The 17,299-nt window shown below is 38.8% G+C and overlaps 8 protein-coding genes across 8 annotated transcripts; 5 read left to right on the top strand and 3 right to left on the bottom strand.

Moving 5' to 3' along the window:
• Positions 1-161: 161 nt before the first annotated feature.
• On the top strand, positions 162-718 carry MAK16 (MAK16-like protein; the record flags this gene model as incomplete). The annotated part of the gene is made up of 4 exons (XM_007508951.1): positions 162-188; positions 244-391; positions 451-577; positions 625-718. The coding sequence occupies 4 exons, from the start codon at positions 162-164 to the stop codon at positions 716-718; spliced, it is 396 nt and encodes a 131-aa protein (XP_007509013.1).
• Positions 719-1,294: 576 nt separating this feature from the next.
• On the bottom strand, positions 1,295-1,561 carry TFIIA3 (transcription factor IIa large subunit 3; the record flags this gene model as incomplete). The annotated part of the gene is made up of 2 exons (XM_007509190.1): positions 1,295-1,461; positions 1,513-1,561. The coding sequence occupies 2 exons, from the start codon at positions 1,559-1,561 to the stop codon at positions 1,295-1,297; spliced, it is 216 nt and encodes a 71-aa protein (XP_007509252.1).
• A 1,042-nt stretch (positions 1,562-2,603) lies between these two features.
• HPA1 (histidinol-phosphate aminotransferase, chloroplast precursor) lies at positions 2,604-4,266 on the top strand (the record flags this gene model as incomplete). Its single annotated transcript, XM_007509028.1, has 9 exons — positions 2,604-2,820; positions 2,871-2,942; positions 2,992-3,071; positions 3,119-3,175; positions 3,237-3,336; positions 3,392-3,688; positions 3,747-3,880; positions 3,935-4,041; positions 4,089-4,266. 9 exons carry the CDS (start codon positions 2,604-2,606, stop codon positions 4,264-4,266), a joined length of 1,242 nt encoding a protein of 413 aa, XP_007509090.1.
• Positions 4,267-5,262: 996 nt separating this feature from the next.
• Positions 5,263-6,705, bottom strand: Bathy14g02330 (predicted protein; the record flags this gene model as incomplete). Its single annotated transcript, XM_007509130.1, has 1 exon — positions 5,263-6,705. One exon carries the CDS (start codon positions 6,703-6,705, stop codon positions 5,263-5,265), a length of 1,443 nt encoding a protein of 480 aa, XP_007509192.1.
• A 370-nt stretch (positions 6,706-7,075) lies between these two features.
• On the top strand, positions 7,076-7,288 carry Bathy14g02320 (unknown protein; the record flags this gene model as incomplete). Its single annotated transcript, XM_007509111.1, has 1 exon — positions 7,076-7,288. The coding sequence occupies one exon, from the start codon at positions 7,076-7,078 to the stop codon at positions 7,286-7,288; it is 213 nt and encodes a 70-aa protein (XP_007509173.1).
• A 330-nt stretch (positions 7,289-7,618) lies between these two features.
• Bathy14g02310 (predicted protein) lies at positions 7,619-9,562 on the top strand (the record flags this gene model as incomplete). The annotated part of the gene is made up of 1 exon (XM_007509185.1): positions 7,619-9,562. The coding sequence occupies one exon, from the start codon at positions 7,619-7,621 to the stop codon at positions 9,560-9,562; it is 1,944 nt and encodes a 647-aa protein (XP_007509247.1).
• Positions 9,563-9,755: 193 nt separating this feature from the next.
• Positions 9,756-13,442, bottom strand: Bathy14g02300 (predicted protein; the record flags this gene model as incomplete). Its single annotated transcript, XM_007509219.1, has 1 exon — positions 9,756-13,442. One exon carries the CDS (start codon positions 13,440-13,442, stop codon positions 9,756-9,758), a length of 3,687 nt encoding a protein of 1,228 aa, XP_007509281.1.
• Positions 13,443-14,294: 852 nt separating this feature from the next.
• On the top strand, positions 14,295-16,934 carry Bathy14g02290 (predicted protein; the record flags this gene model as incomplete). Its single annotated transcript, XM_007508981.1, has 1 exon — positions 14,295-16,934. One exon carries the CDS (start codon positions 14,295-14,297, stop codon positions 16,932-16,934), a length of 2,640 nt encoding a protein of 879 aa, XP_007509043.1.
• Positions 16,935-17,299: the final 365 nt, after the last annotated feature.

Below are 17,299 nucleotides of genomic sequence, written 5' to 3'. Positions count from 1 at the left end.
CTTGGTAAGACCTGGAATAAAAGAATCGCCGCGGACGCTCTTCTTCTCTCGTTCTGTATATTTATCTGAAAGCACCCTCACCATTCCACTAGCCTTCATCATTTGCTTAATTTAAAACTTTTCTTCTACCTGAGAAACAGCAAACCGTGGATAACTAACTCATGCAAAGTGACGAAGTCGTTTGGCAGGTAGGACTTAAAACTGATAAAACTATTGACATATACATAAACTTACAATAACAAGATAATCAACCATGGGCATTGTAGCTATAAAATTAAAGAGGAACAAGCCCCTACATTTTGTAGGAATGCATATAATGTGACTGGACTATGCAATAGAAGTTCTTGCCCGTTGGCAAATAGTAATTACTCTACGATATTAGAACAAAATGGTAACGATTCTGGCTGACAATAAAGTTTCGAACAAAAGCGTGTAAATTCGATTTTTTAGGTATTTTGTTTCTTTGTCTCAAAAGCGTAGAGAGAGCACACACGCCAGCAGCTATGTGGCAGCTTGTGCGTTTGAATGAAAACTATGATGAAGCGTTCCATCAGGTTTCTAAGGCTTTGGAATATTGGTCTCCTTTTTCAAGAAGCTCGTTTCATGCTGACCAATTTATTGCAGGCCTAAATTTCTTGTGCATAAGAACAAGCAAAGGCTTACTAAAATTACTCAATACTTGATACGAGGACGTAATCTTGCAAAGAATACAAAGTAATTTGTTGTGACAGCTTTCGTCAATGATTCTAAAACTAATATGATAGGGGGAAAATTGTTTCTATTCCAAAAAAAGAGAAGAAAAAAGAAGAACGTTCAGAGGGAAAGGTATTCCATATGAATTTCTAATATTAAAAATTCTTAATTTGAACTAAAGGCACAAATGGCCGCTCGGATTGATAGCTCAATTGAACAAGAGTTATTGGTACACATATTATTAAAGTGACTAGATTCATATTTAAACACATTTGCAGAAGCGATTGAAATCTGGTCTTTATGATGATATTTATAGTTTTTCTTCCTCAAAATATGAAGGAGAAATCATTGAACAGGTAGTACCATTAATGTCTACGCATGAAGATGTGACTGATTTGATATCGAAAGGAACAGATTCAAGGAAAAGAAGGTCATTTACAACATAGGAGTGCCTCAGTATGTAACTTTTTGGAAAACTTTAACAATTTTTAATAAGAATAATATTTTCAGAAGCAGAAGAAAATCAAAGAAGAAAGGGAACATGTTGAATTAGAATATGAGTGAACGATAAATGTGTCCAATTCTTTTTACAAATAGATAATTACCAATGAAATTCTCCGGTAGCTTTACTAAAAGTGTAATCATTCCCATTAATGTTCATCATGCCCTCCTTTAAAACACACTTCCACTTTGATTTTGAACGTGTCACCTTCTCAAACTGAGCCAAAATTAAATTTGAGATATCATCTTGTAACTCAGCAGCATCATCTTGAATAAAGTATTATGACTTTGAAAAATACAGTATGTTATCTATCTAACCATTTGAATTATCATCGCTGTCCGAAATATCATCACTTACTGAATGCATATTTCTAGCATTTTCATGGTACTGAGCTATCTGAGAGAGTAAGAAGCATATCACATGTTATAATATCAACATTAAGAGCTCCATTCACCTAACAAGCAAATGTTACTAAAGGGAATAAGAACTCCAGTAACTTTCGCTCACCTTATCTTCGTTGGCCAGCAACGTATTTTGCCTTGATTATGTTGCAGAGTTGATTTATGAAAAAGTTTTATGTAAAAAAATACCTTTCCTCCTGAAAAGTGAAAGTGAATGAGAAAAAAGAGAAGTAGGTTGATGTATCGTACAGAAGTTTCTCCGTCCCCTGCGATTAGGTTAGTCCTAACTGAATCCAAAGCAAGTAATTTTTGCTCCCATAACTGTACAATGTTGAAATGAATTGTCTATTATTTTTAAAACAGAACACACCGTGGCTAGTTTCTGAAGGTGGGCTTCCGAAAGTTGTTCAGTAGAGAAGTCCACCTTGTAAAGTATTGAAATTCATTTCATCCATCCTTGTATAAAATTACTATATGTACCTTCACGCCGTTTGTGACCTCTTTTATAATTCTATTGAAGAATGTGGGAATACTCATCTGTAAGTCCCAAAAACAAAAGGCAACGCTTTCAACATTCAATAGTCAATAGTATATCACTTCGGTCAGAAACTGCTGTAATTCTTAGAAAGCGCACAAAAGATTAAAGAAAAAGACATACCGGGGAGGTGTTTCAAAGGGAGGTACGAGAAGGGAGGAAAATGTTTATAATGAACCTAATTGTATACTGACCGTATCTCTGTTATTATAGAATTATACACCGGTTTTGTAGGGAAGGTTTCTCCGATATATTTTTTGACCACAGGATGGGGCCGAAAAAGGGGCCCCCCCCAGCAAAGTGGGCAGAAACCGGCGTCAGTAAAAATCAGAAAAAAAAGGAGAAGGGGAACCCGTGAAAAAAAATCCCCTCTTCAGCTCGCATTTTTCTCCTGCGGGTCTTGGAACTCTAGACCAGGATTCTGGAAGAGAAAGTAGCTTTTGAAACACTTACCTGATTCCCAACATTACTCATGTCGCTTTCCTTGAGGCATATTTCACATAGACGTACGAGTTGCAGTAAGATTGGGGCTAAATCTTTCAGAAGGCGAGAGCCTTGCAAGTTATCTGTTCCCAGTGCGATAAAGGATCCCAAAACAACAAGAAGTCTCGATGCGAAAGAATTTATACGGAAGCATATACTGGAACTGGCCCCGTATAAGTCAATTGTACCGTTTGATGTTCTCTCAGGTATGCTGCACTCTTCTACTAATTTTTTGCCAAACTAACTTCTTCGAAAGAAAAACTTAATAGGCCAACTTCCGATATTGTTAAGTTAGATGCGAACGAAAATCCGTACGGTCCACCGCCAGGTGAATGTATTTAATGTGGCGTCACGCGGTATACTTATCGAATTTGCAGAGGTCTTCTCTGCCCTCAAAAATATCGAATTTCCTCATATCTATCCTGACCCAGAGTCAAGAAAACTCAGGGGGCTGCTGGTAAAGTGCTTTATGTCAAATATTTAAGCTGAAAGTAATGACTTTAGGCTCAAGAATGTAGAATTCCCATAGAGAATATAATGATTGGTTGTGGCGCTGATGAGGTGAGGAAATATTTTTCTACTACTCTAATATTCACCATTTTCATCTTCTGCCTTCGAAAAGCTGATTGACTTAGTCCTGAGAGCTATTCTTGAACCAAAGGATGTCCTCATTAATACACCACCTACATTTGGGATGTATGAATTCGATTGCAGTATTAACAGTATGTTTTAAAATTTGTTTTCCATTAATTTTATAGATTTGCTTTTTAGATGGAGTTACTGTAAATGTTCCTCGAAAGCCTGCCCCTAGTTTTGGTATAGATGTGAAATCTATAAAGGAGGCTGTCTTCAAGAATAATGCAAAAATTTTGATGATAACTTCACCAAATAATCCAGATGGCTCAGTTATAAGTCGTGAAGAAATCGAGGAACTTTTAGAGCTACCATGTCTTGTGGTCTTAGATGAAGCATATATTGAGTTCTACGGTGTTGAGCATAGTTTAGTTGGAGAAGTTCCAAAACGGCAAAATCTCATTGTTCTTCGCACTTTCAGTAAACGTGCTGCTCTTGCTGGTACAGAGAATTTCAGAAATTTTTTGTCCACCGGTATCTTATCTTTCGCTAATAATAGGTTTACGAGTTGGATATGGCGTTTTCCCGCTTCATCTTATAGAATTTCTGTGGCGGATGAAACAGCCATACAACGTTTCAGTTGTTGCCGAACTCGCTGCATGTGCTGCTTTATCAAACCCGGATTACCTAGAGGTTTTCTCTAAAAATCGTATTTAGTGTATTCTATCTAACTTTGCATCCAACCAGGATGTGAAAAACGCTCTTGTGAGTGAGCGTGAAAACATGTTCGAGATGATGTCAAAGTTTTCTTTCCTTGAACCTTACGAGTCTCAGTCAAATTTCATACTATGCAGGTAATAATCTTTTTGTCAAGCTTACATATATTTGAAAAATCTTGAAGGGTAATAAGTGGTCGTGCAGAAGAGTTGAAAAACTTTCTTGAATCTGACGGAGTCATCGTGAGATACTACAGTAGTCCTCCTGAATTGTCTGGATGTATTCGAGTTTCAGTAGGTCTGCCTGAGCACACTGTTCGACTTAAGTCAGCGCTCTTGAAATATATGGAAAATTCGAAATAGTTGAAAGCAGATAAATTTGTTTCTTTTTTCTAGGTTACAACCTGGTAATCGTAAGGAGAGTTTCGAGTTTCGGGAACGTATTTAGTCCGTTCGATTGATGATCAATTTACAACATCACGTAATGTTGATTTTACTTTGTGGTTGTTTTGCAAAGTGAAATTTACTCACAATCCCACCTTCAATTTTAAAAGCCTGCTTTCTTTTTTTTGGCTCTAACTTATTTTCGCTCAACAAAATATAACGCTGCTTCAAAATGGTTCTGTTCCCTGGTGTGAATAAATTAGAGCTAGACGGGTGGGCTAAAACAAAGAAAAAACCTTCCAAATCTGATCTGTAGATCTGTGCCTCAAGGATATTTCTTCTCTTTAAGATTTTAAGAACGAAAAGATGTTAAGGACGTATTATAGTGTTGTACTTCAAAGCAGTAAAAGTGGAACTCACCTTAGAACTCGTACGTAACTTAGCTACTTCTGATGTGCTATCACGTAAAAGGCTACCCTAAAACTATATAATTATTACATTAAATCTTAACTTTCATGCTTACTTGAAGTTCACATATGCACCACCCCTGACTTCTAGAAAACTTCAAAAAGGCAATGCGAAACAAAGCAACTTTTACGTGTTTGTCATTTTAAAAATGAGTAAAGTGAGTCTCTCTATTTAGTAACTGTAAAGACACGTGGAAACATATACTATCTTTAATCCTTGGTTATTAGATAATCGAGGATAAGACTATAGTAGGCAATGTTGAGACTTTTATATAACACACTTGATTGCAACACAGTTAGTTTACAAATTTAGTATTCCTATTTTTCTTCTTTTTGTGAACTTTGTTTAAAAATTGTTAAAAGACAGAATTTTCTTGTTTTTAGTCTAAACTAATGCAAAATTTACAGTTTTGATTGAGTTGAGTGTTTTTTAGTTTGAACACGAGAATACCATGTTTTGCATCCTTTACGCATTTTATTCCATTTCGAAATATTTACAACTAAGGCCTCATAGAAATTGAAAGAACGACTTGGATATGTTTGCCCCATCAGAGCTTTCTTTGAAAAGTCTAATTTGGCCCACACTCATTTTTAGAAGCGTCGAAAACTTCTCCACTGTTTCCATTACTGCTTCTTCTGCCTCTTTAGTATCATTTGTAAGACAAATGACGAGCCCGCCACAGCCACCACCACTGATTCTTGCACCAAAAATGTGAGGAATGTCCAATAAATCGATCAAAATTTCTGTCGTGGGAGAACCCATTGAACAGCGAGAGTAACTTATGTGGGACGCACGCATTAGCGCACCTAGTGAATACCCATCCACTTGAACTAAATCGCCATGCAGCATTTGCTCAAATTTTCTTGCTCGTTTATCTTCACGAAGAGCAAGATCAACCGAAGCTCTTACGTAATATACTGAATCTCGAGATATTGGTAGTGTTATCTCATCCCCATGATCTATACCATAGATTTCAATGAACTCATTTCCTGTGATTGCCTCGGGTAAGTTCATTTCAATAAAGTCATGCAGAATATTCACTTGCCCGGAGTTGTACACTCTATTCATAGAGCAAAGGGTTTCAAAAGTTCTAGAGAGTAGAGATTCTTTCATAATAATATGACGTCCCATAAATGCCGCTGCTCTGACTCGAGCATAATTACTACCACCATTGAAGTGCCGCACAGTACTATCTATTCCCCATAATCTTAAATATTTCTTAGAATACCCTATTTGTTTGCCCATCACAGAAGGTAAGGAACAAGTGAAAGGAGTTAGATGCTTTACTTTACCATGGAAACAAGCTAACTGGTCCATTATTCCACAAGGCACACCAGCAATAGCATTCTCTGCAAAAAAAGAATAAAGAGGAGCATATTTCCGAACTTTCTTTGCACTTGGGGAATGTCCGAACAGAGATAAAAATGCCAAGCTCGAAGCAATTTCTACAGCTGCAGATGATGAAACCCCTTTTCCCTCTGGAATAGACGAAGTTATATAGATAACAAAATTATCCCTGGTTGAAAGCTGAATATTATTTTCTTTCGCACATATAAGAATAGGCCCGACAATATAGGCACACCAGTTCTTCATCCGAGAGAAAATACGGTTCAAATTCTCATATTTATGAAGCGCTGCTTCTGGCTTGTTCACGAAAAAGGTACACGTTGGAATTTTTACGAATCTTTTCTTATGTTGTCCAGATTCACTGATGGATGTTATTGCAAATACACCTTTACCTACTTTCTTGGTTTTCCATTTTCTTTGGATATAAACACTGGTATGAGATTCAATAGGCATTTGGATTACTCTGGAGCCAGAATAATCTGCTATACCACCCATCACGTCCATTCTTCCTGGAGAACTAGCAAAATGTATCGGATATTTCATATCAAAACCAAATGCAGATAGGTTGCTTGGAAATTGTTGTGAGATACCGCCTGTATCCATTTTTTCTCAAAACTTATGAAATATTAAGGTCTGCGTCACAACTTCTTTGTTTTCATAAAATTTTTGGCGAAGCAAGAACAGAAAACCCCTACTAGCGCGCGTATAAAGTGTGGTGTTCCAACGGCGTTATTGCATGGAACTGATAATATACGAATGATAACACACGTTCGCGCGCAGTCATCTTTTTCTGCTTTTTTGTATTTTTTGTGCCGCCTCCCTTTCTTTGCAAGCTGTTTGGGCAGTTGGGAGACTGCTGTTGTCTGCTGACGTGCTGGGCAATGAACAAAAATGATCAAAGTTGTCACCAATATTTTTTCTCTCCACAGTGGGGGGGTCACAGGGTCAAAATCTCAAAATCTCACGTCTTATTATGGCATTTTTCTTCACGTCTAAAACATTTGATTTTGATTTTGATTCCCAGTTTGACCTTTTCAATTCCGTCTTTCACCATCCTGTGTCATCGTATCGTTCCTTTCTTTCATTACTACAAGTGAAAACCATTCGCAAGTCGACTTCTTCGTGTGACTTTCGGTGGCAAAAGTTGAATGAAATAGGCAACAACCGTCGGATGCTCAGACCGTGAAACGAAGAGAAAACGTTTTAGAACCAAAACTTTCACTCATAGATAGAAACAGAGAATAAGTTTCTTTTGTATAAAGGTACAAACAGTAGTAGAGTTTCGGGAGTATAGGTACAAGAATTGCATGCAATTAACCTAGAGCTAACTTTATGCTGCCCGTTCCTAATTTCTCGGTGCTATGTAACGAAAGTAAATTTGACTGCCGTTTCGTTTTGTGTAACCGATTCAATTTTGAGCAGAGTGTGTAGAAATCTCTCGAAATCTTAATTTACTCACATTTACTTGCTTCCTGGAAACGGTGGTAAATATTCGTCATACCGCAAGTGATTTAAAATGGAGAAAATCTTGGGGGAGAGAGAAAAGAGAAGAAAACAGATGAAGGATTTAGGATTGTTACATAATACTTTCCAACCTCTTGTGAGCATCGCAGAACGCAATTCTATGGCAGATCAAGTTAGCACAATCGAGCAAAAACCTCCCCTTGGTTGGTTAGATTGCCCTCCTCAAAGCAAGCCCATCGGATTCTTCGTTGCATCAAAAACTCCTTTAAGTAGTGCTTATGACTCTCATATTCCTCAAAATCAACGTTATAGTCCCCACCAATCCTTGAAATTGGCAGAGAGTGTTGGCATGAAAATTACCATGGTAATCGATTTGACAAATACGAGTCGATATTATGACCCTGTTGTTTTTGAGCGAGAAGATATTCGTTATGTTAAAATACAGTGCCGGGGTAGAGATGGTCCGCCAGACTCGTGCGCAATAAGTAAATTCATCTACACTGTTCAAAGCCATCGAGCAATCATAGGATTGGAGGGGTATTCTAATGATTACAAATCTGGTATTTTAGTACACTGTACGCATGGTTTCAATAGGACTGGGAGCATGATTGTTCATTATTTACAGCGTTCTGAACAGTGGCCAGATCTGAACAAGCATATTCTAATTTTTTCAGAATGTCGACCTCCTGGTATCTACAAGCATAAATATTTAGCGAAACTTTATGAAAGTTATCTTGAAATTAAGCGGGATTCTCTAGTTTTCCCAGATATACCGTCATGGAAACATTCGGCATTTGCACCCCCAGTATCAGTCAGTAAGACTACAGATTTATTTTGTGCACAAAAATTTTCACGAGTGCAGGCTCACTTCTCTCCAGAAAAATATACATATCCGGTTCCCTTACGTTATTCAGGAATTAAATTTTCGAAGTTAAAAACCTCTTTGGCAGAATTAGACGACGTACTTGGAGAAGAAGTTTGTGATGAACAAGTATTGGAAGTTCAAAAACTATGCATATGGGTATGCTTCAATGGTAAAAGTTCAGCAGGAGCTACAAAAAATAAACTTTCTTTCCCAGGTTCTCAACCTGTCAGTCTGAGTAATGCGAATATCCATATGATTAGAGAACAAAAATACAGTGTTACGTGGAAAGCTGATGGCGTACGATATTTATTACTTATTTTGCGAGATGGTACATACTTGATCGATAGGAAATTTGCTATTCGACGCATTCAGATGCGGTTCCCACTTTCTGGTCAAGATATTAATAAGACGCATCACATTACTCTACTTGATGGTGAAATGGTGCTGGACTTCGATCCTGAATCAAAGCTGATGATAAGAAGATACTTAGCTTATGATTGCATGGCTTTTAATGGGGAGCTTCTTGCTGACAAACCATTTCTCTATCGATTTCAGATGCTCAATTCGGAGGTAATTGAACCAAGAAAACGCTTTTTTAGTAAGATGCAAAAATCAAATTACTACGATATTGAACGCGAGCTATTTACTATTAGGCAAAAGAAGTTTTATCCATTATCTTCTACAAGAGCTTTACTTGAAAGTTTTATTCCAAATCTTTGTCATGAATCAGATGGCTTAATATTTCAACCCCAAAGTTCAAAGTATGAACCAAACACTGTCGATACTCTGTTGAAGTGGAAGTTTCCTAAAATGAACTCGGTCGATTTTTTCCTGAAATTTGAGGAAATAGCGAGCAATGCTATGGAGCCTATGTTATATGTTGGAGGGAAGGAGGGAAAATTGATAAGAATAAATGATAAAATCAGCTCTTACACGACTGATCTTATGAAGTTAGATGGTAAAATAGTTGAATGTTCTTGGGACTTCAGAAGCAAAGAGTGGGTATATATGCGTACAAGATTAGATAAGATTTCTCCAAATTTTGTCACGGTATATGAAAATACTGTGTTATCCATTAATGATAATATTACTAGTGAGGATATTTTAAGACTAGCAGAACTTTGTTCGTGACTGACTGGATGAAAACATGAACTATTGAAACGTTTCTCAAAAATGGACACAAACGAAGCATTTTTACATAAATAAAAGCTTCCTCAAATTTATTAGATAAACATTTGATAGAAGGTAAAAGGAAATGGAAAGAAACCAAAATCTTTGACGAATACTACCGATAGATGTCCTAAGAAGAGGTTAATAAAATAACTCATTTGAATTTAATTGGAGCTTTGGATTTTTTTATTCTTTCCTTCTCAGCTTTCCGCTCGGCTGCAGTTTTTTTCGAGTTGTTCTGGACCTCTTTCAAGTCAGCTTCTTCCGCATCCAGTCCCTTTTTCAACGCTCTTCTATCGGCCACAGACATACCCTTTGCTTTTCCAGCTATTGCTTGTATGTTAACGACTCCATTACCAACGAGCCAAGTTTCGTTGCAAAGCTTATTCACAAAGGCATCGTTATGAGAAATCATGATAACTCCACCTTTAAACAGAGCTAATGCATTTGTAAGAGCGGCAAGCGTGTCATTATCTAGGTAATTTGTAGGCTCATCCAATGCTATTACGTGTGGATTTATCCACATAGCCGCTGCGAGTACAAGACGACTTTTCTGACCTCCACTCATTCTTTTGATCTTACCCATGGCGAGATCTTCATCGATACCGAAATTCTCTAGATGCATTCTAACTTCTTCTTTGGTCAGTGGGCGTAAATCCATACCACTTTGCATTGCTTTTAACTTTTCGTCGAAATTTCTCACCATTTTCATGACATACTCGTCTTTACGCTCAAGTGAGGTAAGCATTTCCCAATCTGTATCATGATCATCTCTTCCAGACCTTCTACACTCGTAGAACAAGTGTTTCCCACGTTCTTGACGGCCAACGACCTCGCATATATTACCCCGCTCCCGGGAAATAGCAAATTCTTCTTTTGACAAATTGTGAGAAGAACGCTTTGCAATCTCCCGATCTCGACCTTGGTAAAAGCGATTTTGTAAATATTCTAAAGGCGTGTTGTTGACAGACTCTTCAAGATGGTGCATGGAATGTTGAGCAATGTAAGCCAAACGTAAATTATGGTGAACCCAAACCTCCCCAATCCCTTCGTCAGCCTTAAGTTCTCCTATCAAAAGCTTCATTAGAGTGGTTTTACCCGCACCATTCATGCCAATAATAGCAACTCTAGAATTTTGAGTTATTTTCACAGTTGCTGACTTCAAAATGGGACTCTCAGCCCCAGGATACCTGAATGAAACTTCTTTCATATACATGACTACTTTAGACCTACTCTTAACACCCTCCAGATTTCCTGGCACCGGAAAAATAACCGGTTTAATGTGAGATGCATCTATATTATCGATAGCAAAATTGATCTCCTGCTTCGTAGATGTGCTTTCATTTTTTGAATTTATGCTACCTTCTTTCATAATTGCATTGCTTGGCGAAGGAAGAGCAGCAACAATCTCAGGCTTGAGTGACTGAAATTCGCGAAATTTCATGGGATAATATACTAAGCTCTTTTCGGAAATATGAATGACATCTGATAAAACTTCGCTCAAAAAATCATAATCATGGGATACAAGGCAAATAGTCGTTCCAGTCAAACTTTTCAAATAGTCTATTAACCATGCAACGGCATCTGCATCCAAATGGTTCGTAGGTTCATCGAGTAGAAGTACGTCAGCATCCCAAAGCATGGCGCGTGCTATTGCTAGCTTCATTCTCCATCCGCCACTGAGAGACTGGATGCTACCATTCATTTTAGTTTCATCAAAACCAACATTGAACAAAGTCTTTTGAATTATTTCGCGAGAGACAGAATCCGGAACTGAACTCAGCATGAAATCAAGAACAGTTTCCTGCTTTTCAGATAGAATTTCATGCTGAATATAATAAACGCTTACATCTTGTGGAAAGTTGGAAATATCTTTCTTAGCCACCCGATTAAGTAGCGTCGTCTTTCCAGTTCCATTTTGTCCAACTATGCCATACGTATGCCCACGTTCAAGCACAAAATCTGTGCGTTGCAGTAGTACTCGACCTGCAAACGCTAGTATTATTCCTTCGAGCTCGACAATGTAGTCTTTTGGCGCAGCATCATTCAGAGACGATGCCTCCAATCCTTTGTATGCCAAGACTGCATCTTCTGCTACTTTTTCTATCAAAGCATAATCGAGCGAATCTTCAAGAATAGAGAATAATTCACGGCAGATATCTTGAGACAAAATATTTGGGGGCATTCGAAGTGGAGCAACAGTTAACATCCAACCCCCCACACGAGCCACGTGAGTTAAAACAACTGGATCGATTTTAATCGAAGATGCTTCAAGAGCATCACATATGTACGAAGAAGAGGATTTACCTCCTTTCAAATTCTGGTCATCCAAGCCTTTTAGTAAACTCTCCTTCGCCTTAACAGCACACTTTCTGAGATCTGGGTGAGAATGTTCCTCGCACTTATTCAGTTCCGGAAGCAAAATTGATATAAAAGGTAGCAAATCTCTGGTGTCATCAACCAATGCACAAATGTTTCCACATGTGGTTGCCGCCTTCTGCTTGAGTTCTTTTGCACGTTCGCGCAAACCGCGAAGTATAATGGGAAGGATTATAGCTAAGGAAGGTGCGTCCATGGAGTTGACAAACGTAGTTTCCATAAGTTTGTCTAAACACTCCTCAGTCTTGTTTTGAGGATATTGTATTGCAAGCAAAATGAGATCTAACATTCCAAGGAGCTCGGCATTTGTGACACTTTCACATATTGGTCTTAAAATACTCAAAGCAGATGCACTGACCTTTGGGTGAGTATCGAAGACGCATTCTAGGAGCGGACCAAAAATATCTGGAATTGACCTCTTAAAGAAACCAGGAGCACGTGTGGATAAATCACCCATGAATACCAAAGAACGAACTTTGTTTTGCCAGCTTTTGTGAGTCAGACCTTGGACAAGAGCAGGGGTAATGAATGTTATTGTATTGTTATGCAATGAGGATGCAATTGATGCCTGAGCAATACGTGCAGAGTCTCTTACTTCTGCACTTGCATTTGAAAATGCACAGAATATCAAAGGTGAAAATTCAAACATGAAAGGCTCAAAAGAACGTCCTGCAATCATGCATACCGAGGAATATAAATTAAATCCACACGCGAGTTGAGCTATCTCGCCATTTTCATCGTTGAAAATATTCCTTAAATTATCAACCATTGTCATTCGAAGTGCACATGTTTGGCCTAAACCTTTTATTATTGCTGAGGTAATGGCAGCTGCAGAGCGACGCCTCTGCAAACTCTTTGAACAGTCGAGTGAACTACGCATCGAAAGTTCACACAGCTCTGACGCTGTCTCATATGATACACTTCTAACTAAAATTGCAAGAGATTTTCCCACCAGAATACAACCTTCATCTCGGAGGGTATCCATAACAAGAACTATTTTGTGGAATGCGGCTTGTCTCTTGGGATCCTTCTCTGAATAACACCCGGAAAAATAACAAAACAAACAAGCCAAACCGGCTCGTAATAAATCAGATTCACGAACAGAACAAGTATCCGCGTTTTCTTCAAAATATTTCGAGAATGATACGAATATTTTTTCCTTGTCAGATTCAGAAACCTCGTCCGAGCTTAAGGAAGCACAAGCGTAAGAAAGTGCTGCATGACGTACATCAAATGAAGAATCACCTAGACTCTTTGAAATCAAGTCACTACCTAGCTTTCCATTTAATATCGTCGTTCGAAAATCGCTGTGTGCAGAGTTGAGTATACTTTTCGTTAGCGAAGATATTTCATCTTCAGTGCGATTCTCAATATCTTCAACAGAGGCATCTGAGATTTCGCTCAAGTTGCTCCAACTTGAGACGCTCGGTATGTTCATAGATAGTTTTCGTCCAACCTGCATAGCTACTAAATGCACTTTCTAAGCCCTTTTCTGTAAAACACAACACGCTATTGTTTTATCGCCAAATGTGTTGACGCAAAGTGGTTCAAAAAAAACTCACGAAGCAGGGCAGGGCTTTCCTTTCTACGACGAAAACGTAAAGTATTTATTAACTTTCCTTGTTGTAAATAATGTATTGATGCAAGTTAAACTTCTCTGTTGATGGTGTCAGATTATTAATGGTATCAATACAACACGCCCGTAAGCGAATGGCACGCGGCACGGATCTTGCGATACAAGGGAAGGGTTTATAACGAACACGCCGCCTTATTTAACTAGCAAATTTGGAATACAGTTTTTTAGAAAAAAAAAACTGTTGGTTGGTGATCAATCATTTACTCGTATCATATGATATGGCGTAAAAATCATGCTTTTATCCCTTCGTGGGCATGGGAATTCTTGGTTTGGAAAATTTTTCTCCAGCTTGCTGTCTGAATCTGTAAAAAAAAAACGAGAGTCGGAGAAGGAGAAAGGTAAATCGATAGGTCGATACGAGTAGTCCGTCCGAGTACTAATACAATCGTATTAGAAATTATTGCCTGCGATCTGCCGAAAACTTCGGAAGATTCATCTGTTCGATAGTTCGAAACAAGGACTAAGGAATCTATTCCCACCCACCTTGTCCGCTTACCTTCACTATCCCAAGAGCAATACTTCCGTAACATAGTATTGCTTATTCGACACTGGAGTATAAATAACATGAGTATTCATGCCATAAGTTCACGTGTAAGATGGCGAGCAAATATCAGCCCCGTACATCGGGATAGACATATCCCGCGTGGAGAAACAGTCAATAGCGTGAAAGTAGTAGATATGGATTATAATTTCTTTCGGATCCAATCGAGGAAGGTGGTGGAGTATGTGACGCACGATCATAGTAGCCCGATATCTACTTTTCCTGAGCACGATAATAGCCTTCATTTTCCTATAGAGGATTACGGAGAACACGGAGCTGCATTTTTGAGTGGGAATTTTTTGCCACTCCGAGAGGAGTACACAAGCTTTTCAAGCTTGGACAGGAATTCTGAGTCAGATAATGACGGATTGAGAATAATTGGATCCGTACCTGATGATTTCCCGGAAGGACAATTTGCATATGTTGGACCAAATCCAAAACTAGAGGCACAAAATTACAAGGTGTGGGGAAAAGGCCCAGATCAAAAGGATTTCAATGTTTCAAATGGCTGGCATCATTGGTTTGAAGGTGACGGGATGATCTATGCGTTAGATTTCGATGTAAACTCAAGGTTGTGCTATCGCAATCGATTTATACGAACTAAAAGTTGGAAGGATGAATCGGAGGTTGGGGCACGGCTATTTCGGCCACTGATGAATGCGGAAGGCAGCACTTTCTTACTCAATGCAGTAGCAAATTTGGTTTCTGGAGGAGCTTTCTTGAAAGATTCAGCAAATACTGCTCTTGTGCATTTTGCTGGCCGTACTTTAGCCTTACAAGATACAATGCCACCGTGGGAACTAGATCCTGAGAGGCTCACAACTCTGGGAGCTTGCAATTTTGAAAACCAACTTCCTCCATACATACCATTTACGGCGCACCCAAAAGTTGCACCTTTGACGGGAGACCTAGTCTTTTTTGGATTCAATCCTGTCTATCCTCCACACTGTTCTATTGGATCCTTGGATCAAAATGGAAAAATTAAGGACCTAACTCCGATGTGGAGCTTCCCATTTGCAGGATGTGTTTTCATGCATGATTTTTGCGTTACTGAGAAGTATACTATTTTGTTTGAAGGTAGCTTGGATATAAAGCCTATACGCCAATTTTTCGGTCGCCATCCCCTTCAATACAATAATGATAAAAATGCAAGATTTGGTGTATTTTCGCGCGATTCGAATGTTCCTCTTGCGAAGTGGTTTGATTGTAGTTGTGCGCAGATGGTTTATCACTTTATCAACTCCTGGGAAGAAACAAATGCTAACGGTCAGGAAGAAATAGTTATAACTGGTGTACGAGAAGATGGCTTCTTCCACAATGCACTAAAAGCTAGAGATACTCGGGATTGGATCACGCGCACCCTAGAAGAAGATTTGAACTTACCAAGAGTCCATGAATGGCGAATCAATCTCGTTGATGGCTCAGTAAAGGAAAGATACCTCTATAAAGATATAGTGGAAGTTCCCCGTATTAATGATGAATTTACAGGTGTAAAGAATCGGTACGCTTACGCTGGACGAATTAAAACGGAAATCCTGAGGGATGATGCACAGCTCAAATTCGACGCTGTGGTAAAATTTGACTTTGAAACAGGTGATAAACAAGTGTATGAGCACGGTCCTGGAAGGTTTGGTATGGAGTCACAGTTTGTGCCACGAGCAACTAAGTTAAAGGGATCTGAAGATGATGGTTGGCTTGTACTTTATGTTCACGATGAGAATACAGAAACTTTGGGTCGTTCTCGTAGCGAATGCATAATACTAAATGCTCAAGATATTTCCTCTGGGCCAGTTTCTAGGATTATCCTCCCAGACCGAGTTCCTTATGGCGCTCACGCCATGTGGCGCCCAAAATTATCAGATTTTGGTGTAAGAAAGTTCAAAGTAAAAGGATGGAACTACTACAATGACGTACAACCCAAAAAATATTCTTTTCTTCCAGAACAGATAGATGATTTATTAGGAACAGTACGCTGCGGTATACTACGATTAGCATCAAGCTTGTTTGTGAATGGTTGGAGGCCTTGGGTTCGAAAGAAAAAGTCTGAAATCTACTCTTTTGTTCGCGCAGGTGAATATGAATTAGACGAAGCTTACCGTTTAGGGTCAATGAGAATGACTCAATCTCAAGTTGAATCTGAACGAGGTTTCCAAGATTCACCCAATTTAGTCTTGTATGATGTTGAAACGGACGGAGAATGCCGAAGAGTTCGTGAAGCGCTGTGTATGCTTGATTTAGCATTTGAATGTAGACCATGCCCATACGGAGCTTATCGTCACAGAACGTTGGCAGCAAAGCTTCAAAATGTTCCACTCGGGGAAGAGATACTACCTTTCTTGCATGACTCTCGCTCTAGGGTTTCTATTATTGGCGCTGAAGATATTTTAGATTATTTATATGATGTTTATCTAGACGGCTCTGCTCCCTCTCCTTTAGTAGCAAATCGGGGAACTGCTGATATCGCCATGCGATCCAGAAATACTGAATCCTCCTCGAGTATATCTCATTCTAAGATGCCATGCAGATATCCCGTGAAGCCGTTAGAGTTGTGGGCATACGAAGCTTCGCCTTTTTGCTCACTTGTCAGAGAAAAACTGTGTGAAATGGAGCTGCCTTATGTTTTGCGCCCATGCTCTAGAGGAAGTCCTCGTAGGACTGAACTGCTGAGGAAAGCAAAAACTTTTCAAGTTCCATTCATAGAAGATGAAAATACGGGTATCCAATTATTCGAAAGTGCGAAAATCATAGAATACTTGAATCAAACATATTGCTATTGAATTTTTCTTAAAAGTAAAGTTTACCTCAAGATAAAAATTTTTGACTGAAGAGTTCTCGTATATCCCCTGGTATAGTGCTGATGATGGAAGGGCAGCCGAAAATTTTTACCTCAGCAAAATTTGGCCCTGGAAGTCTATCATCATTGCATGGCAGGGAGATTTTGGATGTAACACCCTAAACCTTTTCTTTCTACCAAAATAACCAAATACTTAAACATGCAGCGGGTCACAGAGGTTTATAAACTAATCACACACAAAAAAAAGAGAAAAGTGAAACGTGGTTTTCACGTCTTTACGGTCCTGAAATTTATTCGCATTCATCGAACTTGTACGAGCCCACACAGACGGTTATATCTTCCCCTCAA

This window comes from Bathycoccus prasinos (assembly GCF_002220235.1).
Source record: "Bathycoccus prasinos genomic : Chromosome_14".
NCBI classification, from domain to species: Eukaryota; Viridiplantae; Chlorophyta; class Mamiellophyceae; order Mamiellales; family Bathycoccaceae; genus Bathycoccus; species Bathycoccus prasinos.
The sequence above is the reverse complement of the archived record's forward strand: the minus strand, read 5'-3'. Positions and strand labels throughout refer to the sequence as shown.